At 41.2% G+C, this 10,896-nt stretch overlaps 1 protein-coding gene and 1 pseudogene across 2 annotated transcripts in view; both read right to left on the bottom strand.

Annotated features, from left to right (window-relative positions):
* Window positions 1-277: 277 nt before the first annotated feature.
* The window catches only part of LOC111956152 (tumor necrosis factor alpha-induced protein 8-like protein 2), a 16,994-nt gene continuing 6,375 nt past the window's right edge, over window positions 278-10,896 (bottom strand). The window contains exons 2-4 of one of the 2 annotated variants that reach the window (XM_023976600.2): window positions 3,615-3,675; window positions 1,659-1,983; window positions 278-1,353 (exon numbers count right to left, since the gene is read on the bottom strand). In XM_023976600.2, coding sequence (XP_023832368.1) covers window positions 1,111-1,353; window positions 1,659-1,976 — 561 coding nt within the window. In that variant the 5' untranslated portion in view covers window positions 1,977-1,983; window positions 3,615-3,675 and the 3' untranslated portion in view covers window positions 278-1,110. The remainder of the gene's footprint in view (window positions 1,354-1,658; window positions 1,984-3,614; window positions 3,676-10,896) is intronic. The other variant, XM_023976599.2, reaches the window with a different exon arrangement.
* Window positions 4,185-10,896, bottom strand: part of LOC111955486 (tumor necrosis factor alpha-induced protein 8-like protein 2) — a 19,582-nt pseudogene continuing 12,870 nt past the window's right edge.

The following is a 10,896-nucleotide window of genomic DNA, read 5'->3' as shown; positions in this document are numbered from 1 at the left end:
GCCGCCCCCGAGCTGATGTATATAAATGTATATTTACCCKAAAATATATGGGGGATTGGAAACGATGCAAACAATTACATTTATGGAAGATACAATCTATCTGCAATCTTAAAGCTGATCTACCCCCTAAACAAAATAAAACCTTTTATTTTTAAATGGTCCATCTGCAGTGTTTCCAGAAAGCTCAGASYAATATTAATGTMGTGGAATTATCARTGATTGATTGAAAACTTWAAGAAATATATAAAGACCATCCYATCYTCACATTCATTGCAAAGACTGTACAGCAGGACTTTAATTCAGACATGTATTAGAAATGAAATGCCATTAGCTGGTCTCAGAAACTCTTTGTAACAAGCAGAACAGTCAGTGATCAGACAGATACTAAGGCTGCATGCTTAGATGTGGACCAGACACTAATTGAGGTGGTTGTCTGTTGGTCCTAGATAACCACTTTTAATTTGAATAGTACTTAAATGAGGTTAGCAACTGCTGTGACTGAACAGGCAGACTGTTGTCCTATTAAAGTCCATTAGTTTCCCCGGAAACTGAATATCTTAAAACAGGAGGACAAATCAATTGAAAGTAGACRACAGATTCTTATCATGCTGGAAGCAGGGAGTCCTGACAAAGAAGCATAATATATACAGAGCAGGTTATATATATATTTATCTCTTTGGAGGATTTCATAGGTGATTTTGGTAAAATGTAAGCTATTTTTCTTTCATATATCATATTTGAATGGACTTTACTTAGCTSCAACAGCATTGGACTGAAATGCATCTAGGCAGAGGTAGTAATATCGTGAGATACTGAAATGTGACTATGCATATCATGCACATTCATACTGTGATAATGACAAATACACAGTGTATCGCCCAGTCCTAATGCAGATGTCTTATGTTGTACAGCAAGGATCATGATTCCATGTCCTCATAAAGATCCCAACATAAATCAATATCTACATRATCAACTGACACTGAATCAGTGTCCCCATTTAAGCTATCAAAATGATATCTCCTGGTATTTTCATTGGGCAAACTGAATTCAGAATTCCTTAATAGGCTTGCAAAAGTTTCTAATTTTTCCAGGACTGTTTGGAATTCCCACTCATAGCTTGCCTTCCTCAACCAGTTTGTTCAGGTCTCTGCAGATCTTGGTGAGATTAGGCCAGAGAGGGCCATCGGGGGTGTAGAGGTTGGTCAGTAGGTCTTGGTCAGAGTAGTGGTTGAAGACATGCCGAATGCGCCCGAGGGATTTGGGAGTCAGGTGTTTCTCTACGAGCTTCAGCAGGATGTCCCTACAATCCGTCAGAAGATCTGTCATGACAGCCTTATCAAATGTGAACTCCACCTGGGCCAAATAGACGGAGAATAAGATATTAGTGACAGCACAGTAGTAATTYCAACACAGCTATTATAACAGCTGTAACAGGTGCTAGTTTATGGTATTGGCTTCAGGATAGAGACTATTGTAAGTGGGGCATTGTTGTTTCCTATTAAAGTCCCCTTAGGATTCTGTCCAGATAGTTTGACATTTTAGTAGGTATGATCAATGACTMTAGGGTGATGTCAGTAGGTRATATCATGCAGGCTTTAGGTTGTTGGCATCATGCAGAGTTCAAATAAGGCTCTGAAGAGTTCTACATGTAAAGTTACCTCCTGGAAGCTGATTGCCGTCATGACCCCCTGGTGCAGCTTCTTCTTGAAGTCCTGTGCCAGGCTGAGCTCCTCTTTGCTGAAGCGATCGTGCCGAAAGAGAATGCCCACCTTTACCACCACCTTGACCAGGTCTTTGACCACCTTCTGGGCTTCTGTGCGGTTCCCAGAGTGTATCTTGGAGACGCGGTAGAACTCATCCAGGATTTCGCTGCTGGTGTCATCAATGAACATCTGCACCATGGATTTGCTGGCCATACGGCTGAGGATTTTGTTTTGGGCCTTCATGGCCATGTCTTTAGAGCTGAAGGACTCCATTTTGATTCTTGGAAGGAAGTGGAGAGTTGATGAGAGACAATAATGGGGTCAAGTGCAATATCTGATTGTCTGGTCTCAGCCATGGCTATAGAAACAGAACACTGTTATTCTGGGAAGGTTGGTTCACTGGTGTACGATGGTTTTCTCTGTCAAATGAACTTTAAGATAAGTGAAAGGTCCTCTGTTTTGGTCAAGGACTTAAAGGTCCAATGCAACTGTCTTTAAAAAAAAATCTCAATATCAAATTATATCTGGGTAACAATTATGTACAGTACTTACTGTGATTGTTTTCAATTAAAATGGTCAAAAATAAACCAAAATAGTTTCTTAGCAAAGAACAAATTCTCAAGCAGAAATGTTGCTAGAACTGTCTGGAAGTGGTCTGAGTGGGGTGTAAAACTGAAAATGATCTGTTATTGGCAGAGAGGTTTGGAACTCTCTTTCTTATTGGTTTATTAACTAATTTAACTCCTGGTGATGTTACCAGGCAGGCCAAAACTCCATCCCACCAAAACAGCCAGAAATTTCAGGCGGTCTATTCAAAAAGCTCTTACAGTAAAAGGGCATAATCATAATTTTCATAATTTCAGAMTATWWTTCCAACCTCATAGTYTGGAAATARACATAAAACACAGGAAATGCACGTTTTTGACTGGACTAGGCCTTCATAGGGGCACTTGGCACAGTTAACCTTTACTATTCACACTGAGGAAGAGGAACTCACACTGCGGTAGTATTGTTTGAAGTTGAGTTATGACCTTGGACGACCAAGATTATTGCTCTCCTGAGTTGTAGTGTGGGGGTCAAGAGGAAAAACCCAAATAAATAAATCTTCCCCTATGCTGGCAAGTCTGTGTCAGTAGAGGCTGTTGTTGGTCYTTGGAGCAGTGTGGGGTTTCATTTAGACACATTCAGGGTCGGAGGTCAATATCGAGTATATGCTGGTCTTGGAGACAAGTTTAATGTGGCTACCATTTTCATACACCTCCTCTTGCATCACTCTCTTTACCTTGCCCTGACATCCACTCTTTCTAGAAGAGATTCTCTCCTACTTCCAAAGTAGATAATACAGCAACAATGCAGGAATGTAGACCTTTTGGGATTTAAAAAAAAATGACTGTGTATTATCTCAACTAAAATTAAGTTCAAATTTCCATCATTTTGGCCTATGACCTTATTCCTGATGACATCTTCTCTCTAGAATCTTCTGAATAGCTCATCATGTAGCATTGCACAGCACATAAAGTATTGTAATTGTAGGGGTTAACATCGCTTCACTCAAAGTCCAGTGGCACAAKTGGATAAAAGTGGAGACAGTGATTTAATTGGTCCTGTAATCTGTTTGATCTTCTATTCCTCAAGGGATGTMTTCAATGGAACACTCTGTGACTCAGAGTGACATTCTGCATGGTTGCTCAGATACCAACAGGAAGTATGATAAACATGTCACATCACCCAGCCTTTGGAGTTAGTTGGTTCTGATAGCCTGAAGGGAAAAAAATCTTTGTACAGTAGAGACACACTGCAGACAGTTTACCAGACACACTGCACACTGCAGACAGTTTGCCAGTTTACCTTAAATGCACTGACTCTGTCATAGGTGTGTTAAACATAGTCTATGGTAAAATGGTAATTTACCAACTGCATGGATTATGAAGACCCACTCTGCAACCAGTCATCTCCGTGTTCWTTCAATAATCTGTGTGAGAATGAGAGGGGATTCAGACTATGCGTATTATCACCTACCACAACTAGGACTTTCATGTTGACCGCATGAGTTAGAAACCTTGATCAACCAGACACTTGAGTTAATTAAGTAGGTCAGAGACTGTATGTGGGAAATCACACTGGACACTCGCTTGCGTATCCCTTCAAGTTTGCATGTCTAATGGTTACGCTTCTGGGTTTGCAAATAATGTAAATTTTCCGGACCCATCAGTAACTGCCTGTTTTGCATGGCAATGCGTCATGTGGATCTCAGGTGTGAGGCTTTGTCTAGTTCAGACACACCACACAGTATAAAAGCAGCTCTGTAAGACTASTCTTTTACCTTATGATTAACATTTTGATCACTAATTTGCCAATTGTAACACTGTGGCTATAAATTGGCACAGTTAAAATGTTGAAGTGCATTTGCACAGCTCTCTCATGTGTGATTCCTTGAAAGACATGAAACCTGACCTACATCACAAGTCTGGCTGTTNCAATATCTACATCATCAACTGACACTGAATCAGTGTCCCCATTTAAGCTATCAAAATGATATCTCCTGGTATTTTCATTGGGCTAACAGAATTCTGAATTCTTTAATAGGATTGCAAAAGTTTCTCATTTTTCCAGGACTGTTTGGAATTCCCACTCATAGCTTGCCTTCCTCAACCAGTTTGTTCAGGTCTCTGCAGATCTTGGTGAGATTAGGCCAGAGAGGGCCATCGGGGGTGTAGAGGTTGGTCAGTAGGTCTTGGTCAGAGTAGTGGTTGAAGACATGCCGAATGCGCCCGAGGGATTTGGGTGTCAGGTGTTTCTCTGCGAGCTTCAGCAGGATGTCCCTACAATCCGTCAGAAGCTCTGTCATGACAGCCTTATCAAATGTGAACTCCACCTGGGCCAAATAGACGGAGAATAAGATATTAGTGACAGCACAGTAGTAATTGCAACACAGTTATTATAACAGCTGTACCAGGTGCTAGTTTATGGTATTGGCTTCAGGATAGAGACTATTGTAAGTGGGGCATTGTTGTTTCCTATTAAAGTCCCGTTAGGATTCTGTCCAGATAGTTTGACATTTTAATAGGTATGATCAATGACTGTAGGGTGATGTCAGTAAGTTAGGTCATGCAGGCTTTAGGTTGTTGGCATCATGCAGAGTTCAAATGAGGCTCTGAAGAGTTCTACATGTAAAGTTACCTCTTGGAAGCTGATTGCCGTCATGATCCCCTGGTGCAGCTTCTTCTTGAAGTCCTGTGCCAGGTTGAGCTCCTCTTTACTGAAGCGATTGTGCCGAAAGAGAACAGCTACATTTTCCACCAGGGGAAAATGATCTGTTACAGGTAGAGGTTTGGAACTCTTTGTTATTGGTCAAATAACTAATTTACCTCCCGGTGATGTCACCAGGCAGGTCAAAACTCCATTCCACCAAAACAGCCGAAATGTCAGGCATTCTTTTCAAATACCTCTTACAGTAAAAGGGCATAATCATAATTTCCACAATTTCAGATTATATTTCCAACCTCATAGTGTGGAAATATACATAAAACACAGGAAATGCACGTTTTTGACTGGACTAGGTATTACATTTTAGGGAAGGGCCAAATGCAGACAGTGTCGAAGTAACAAAAGTCTATTACTAGAACAGGGGGCAGGCAAAACAACAGGTCAAGGGCAGGCAGAGGTCAGTAATCCAGATCAGAGTCCAAAAGGTACAGAACGGCAGGCAGTCTCAGGGTCAGGGCAGGCAGAGGTCAAATAATCCAGTGTGGTGGGACAAGGTACAGGACGGCAGGCAGGCTCAGGGTCAAGGCAGGCAGAAAGGTCAAAACCGTGAAAACTAGAAAACAGGAGCTAGAAACAGATAGGAGCAAGGGGAAAATGCTGGTAGGCTTGACGAACAAAACTAACTGGCAACAGACAAACAGAGAACACAGGTATAAATACACAGGGGATAATGAGGGGAGATGGGAGACACCTGGTGGGTGGTGGAGACAAGCACAAAGACAGGTGAAACAGATCTGGGTGCGACACAAGGCCTTCATAGGAGCACTTGGCACAGTTAACCTTTACTATTCACACTGAGGAAGAGGAACTCACACTGCGGTAGTATTGTTTGAAGTTGAGTTATGACCTTGGATGACCAAGATTATTGCTCTCCTGAGCTCTAGTGTGAAGGTCAAGAGGAAAAACCCAAAGGAAATAAAGGCATAAATCTTCCCCTATGCTGGCAAGTCTGTGTCAGTAGAGGCTGTTGTTGGTTGTTGGAGCAGTGTGGGGTTTCATTTAGACACATTCAGGGTCGGAGGTCAATATCGAGTATATGCTGGTCTTGGAGACAAGTTTAATGTGGCTACCATTTTCATACACCTCCTCTTGCATCACTCTCTTTACCTTGCCCTGACATCCACTCTTTCTAGAAGAGATTCTCTCCTACTTCCAAAGTAGATAATACAGCAACAATGCAGGAATGTAGACCTTTTGGGATTTAAAAAAAAATGACTGTGTATTATCTCAACTAAAATTAAGTTCAAATTTCCATCATTTGTTGGCCTATGACGCTTATTCCTGACTGACATCTTCTCTCTTAGAATCTTCTGAATAGCTCATCATGTAGCATTGCACAGCACATAAAGTATTGTAATTGTAGGGGTTAACATCGCTTCACTCAAAGTCCAGTGGCAAATGGATAAAAGTGGAGACAGTGATTTAATTGGTCCTGTAAATCTGTTTGATCTTCTTTTTCCTCAAGGGATGTTGTTCAATGGAACACTCTGTGACTCAGAGTGACATTTCTGCATGGTTGCTCAGATACCACAGGAGTATGATAAACATGTCACATCACCCAGCTTTGGAGTTAGATGGTTCTGATAGCTGAAGGAGAAAAATCTTTGTACAGTAGGAGGAACACTGCAGAACAGTTTACGCATCACATGCACTGCAGCATCCAGTGTTACCTTAATGCTGACTTCTGTATAGGTGTGTTAAACATAGTCTATGGTAAAATGGTAATTTACCAATTGCATTGGATTATGAAGACCCACTCTGCAAGCAGTCATCTCCGTGTTCTTATAATCTGTGTGAGAATGAGAGGGGATTCAACTATGCGTATTATCACCTACCACAACTAGGACTTTCATGTTGACCGCGACATGAGTTAGAAAGCCTTTGATCAACGCAGACACTTGAGGTTAACTTAATGTAGTCAAGAGACTGTAATGTGGGAAATCACACTGACACTCGCTGCGTATGCCGCTTTCAAGTTTGCAATGTCTAATGTTCGCTTCTGGTTTGCAAAATAATGTACTTTTCCGCACCATCAGTAACGCCGTGTTTTGGCAAGGCAAAGTGTATAGATACCGCATCATTTATTTGGGCTAACCTATTCAGACTGCATTTGAAAATCTGTAGATGCCTTGATAACAAATAATGCTATTACTTCCTGTGTGAAACACACTAAGAAGGAGACATTAAAATGAAATAGAAGAAGTTGGCTACCAGTGCTCTGTATGCAGTAACTGTCTTTGCATGGCTCAAAATGGCTTGGCCTCAAACATTCAGATGACACACTCCTTCAAACAGTGAAGGTCAAATTTCCGGGTGGGTCAATGTAAGCTAAAGCTAACAGAGATATAGTTAGCTGTCCGAGAAGCTCAAACAGAAGGCTGACAATTTCAATTTGCAACATGACCTTCTGTGTTGGAATCCTTCTGGAGAAACTTGTTTCCAAGTGTTCGAAGTAGAAATCAAATCTTACACAAAATATATTGGACAATTAAATGTGTAGTAAGCCAAAACAACAAGCAGTCAATTATTCCTCGACTGCTAGACATGGACATGGGAGATGTTTGGCTGCCTTGATTGGCTGATGCCTAATGATTTTCAACATCAGTGAGTGATTAGGCATAGGGGTTAGCCAATAGCACATGGGTAGACCATACTCAGGTCTCAAGAAGGCAGCAATGCTAACTTATCTTTTTTGCTATACATACTGTATCTATTATCTTGGGTGAGATCATGCCTATGGACACCCAGTTGCATTGTCAATGTTGGATAAACCTCAAATGTGTAAACTTGGCTTTTACACAGGACTCAGCCTTACTAATGTAGTTTTTTGCACCTCATTTTTTCATGGACAGTTCCACAAGTCCATATTTTCGGGCTCATCCCTTTGAACTATCTCTTCTTCATATTCAAAACTAAAAAGGCTGATTAACTGTGATATCTGCCACAATCCCCACCCCTTACACAGGATGTTTTGATACAGATTAAGGATCTTAATTTTGAATTTGAATTATGTTTTAGTCCATGCGTGGAGGTTGCGTGATTGAACGCTTGCACAATGAATGTGAAAGTGAGAGTGGTTCAGTGAGTGGGCTCGGCTAGAAAGAACGTTCCTTTTCAGAACCATGGAGAGCGCATTTATGCATGGTGGCGCAGCCCTTTCCAACTCGGGATGAGCCATATGTATTTGCTAAACTGCTTCTACTCCCACTGCTCTCTAAACCATGGTTCATAGTTCACAATTTTATAAACTCCCAAATCATCCCCAACAGAATTTAATTTTATTAATGACAGTTTGGTAAACTGTTCATCCCATTGTGACATTGCCAACCATGACGTATGGAATAATTTGACGTATAATGGTTCCCTATAAAACCCTTAAATTCTAAGAAAGTGTCATATGGTCTTGAACTCGTCAAAACACTGCAGTATGAAGGGTGATAATGAGTAAGCCTACGTTCAGTAGTTTTTTGAAAGCGACCACGCTGAGATTGTCTCGCGAGCGCCGCTTCGTGTGTGCAGCTGGGCTGGTGATCGCGACGGGGTTCGCAGTCTCTTTTATAACACGTATTACGGCGTCGGTGAGGATGAACCGGCCACCGTGGAGATCGGTGGACGTGTTGTTACGTTGTAGGAGGGTCATTTACAGATTTACAATGTCTAAATGCAATCTGACTGTATATATGTGTGAGAAAAAAGGAGGATGGGAAGCGCTGCTAAGGTACACAATAGTAGGTTTGTGTGTACGAAGAAGGGGTTTCTTTGGTAAAAGTGGTAAATTGGCCATCAAAAGGAAAGGAGGACCAAGGTACTCTTCATATAAGTAATTAATATGCCTTTATTTGTATGGAATGTTCAATGGGAAAGTTTTTAAACATTGTTTCCATTGAACATGCCATACAAATGAAGGCATTTTAAATGAATGATATGAAGAGTTCCGTGGTCCTCCTTACTTTTTGGCATGCGTATATAGTCGGACTGAAAACTATATTCAGGGGTCGTCAAATGGCACCATACCTATATTTTTTTTTACCAGACCCATTGGTTATATTGTCAAAACGCTCTGGTTAATAGTAGTGCACTAAATAGGGAATAGGGTGCTATTTAGGACCTATTTATGATGACATGCCGATGGCTAGTAATTCCACTATTAACAACAACAAACAAACATGCCTCTCTGAAACCAAACCTTTTCTTGAAGGTTTAATTGAACATATTGGTACATTATGCAGACACGTAAATTCAATGTGATATCATGCAATATCAACAACAATTATAAGATCGGCCTAACTACATGGACAGATGTTTGGTGTCTTGTAGTATTTCTTCAATTAGAAAAAATAATCCTTTATTGTTTATTCATAAAGATCATGATCCCACCCTGGACCAGGAGGACCCGGTCCTTGTTCAGGTAAGAATACTGTAGGCTATCAATAGTCTGGATACCGGTCTGTTTCTGCTCTCTTGCCAATTCATCGTGGCAAAATATATTTGCATGAAATCCCATAAGGAGTTGTCAGAGAGCTGAAACCGCCTGGCACCCAGGCTATACCAATAATTGTTTCATTATCAGGACTGGTTCAATAACAATCTGACATTCAAACTGTATTTTACTGACTCGAAAATGGATCCTGATTTATTCCTTAGTTTGTGGATGAGGAGGTAGGCAGCGGCCTGTCAGGCTTTAGTCTTGGTCTGGACCTCTGTGGGTTCCCAGCTCTGTAAGTCCAACATACTGATACTCTCTTGTCTTCTCTCTGGTCTTATGACTGTTTTATGTAGCTTAAACACACAACATGACGTTTTTGAAGAACATATGGAATACATTTCTGTAAACATATTCCATATTTTTTACACTGGCAGCCGACTTATTACCTTACCCTTGCTGGGAGGATGTTAGTGAGAGAGGCTGGCAGTGTGTAAACACGGCAGGTAACCATCCAGATTATTACCCAATGCTCGATGTTGATCTAATAGGGATAATTACTTCAGTATCACTATGGTAGTGTAAATCTTTGACGTCTTTAAAGCTGTTCTTCATTTTCTCACAGATTTTCAGGATGGGATGTCAGCCTAATTTTCAACTGTTTGGTACTCCTTGTATAGGGAAGGATGATGGGAGGACAGTCCATTGCTGTATTACTCTTGCTGTCTTTAGGGGGCTTAAACATAGACGTTCTCTGAAGAGAAAAAACGTATGGAAATACATTTCTATAGAAACATTTTCCCTTTTGTTATAGGCCTGTCAAACTGCAGCCAACGTATTACCTTCACCATGGCTGGGACATGCTGGTGAGAGGAGCTGTCAGTATGTAAATACACAGGTCACCATGCTGATTATTAACCAAAATTGCCATTCTGATCTAATAGTGATAAGTTACCTTCCAGTATCCACTGATGGTAGATTAATATTTGGACGTCTTTAAAGGGGGCTGGTTTCTAATTGTTCTCGAGAAGATTTTCATGATGGAGCCGCCTAGGTTTTCATCTGTGTTTCACTCCTGTAGGGAGGAATGGTATGGGAGGAACTGGTCTTCTCCAACTGAACAGGTAGCCATTCATATGCAGGATCTTCAGATGTTTCCTTAACCTTTTGCACACAGACTGTGTAGTTCAACTGACATTCTTTTAGGAATCTATAATGCAAGTGGCCTCCTCTTGCGATGGCCTCCATATACCAGTGGGCTGTCACTCCTCCTAGAGGCTACCAGTCTATCATTCAAACGTGACCTCTTAATATTGATCGCTGGGTCGCTTGTTCCTTTATGTGATGAGGATGAGGCAGGTTTTGGGCAGCGGCCCCTGGTCTGGCTTTAAATCCCTTGGTCTGTTTATTAGTTAGAATCACAAGAGAAAGCTCTACAGTTGAGGGAATGGTCTTTGTTTTGGGGCAGCAAATAGTGGAAGACCTCTGGTTTTCCCTATGAGG

Source organism: Salvelinus sp. IW2-2015, linkage group LG31, assembly GCF_002910315.2.
Source record: "Salvelinus sp. IW2-2015 linkage group LG31, ASM291031v2, whole genome shotgun sequence".
Lineage (NCBI taxonomy): Eukaryota > Metazoa > Chordata > Actinopteri > Salmoniformes > Salmonidae > Salvelinus > Salvelinus sp. IW2-2015.
This window is presented reverse-complemented; position numbering and strand designations above follow the sequence as displayed.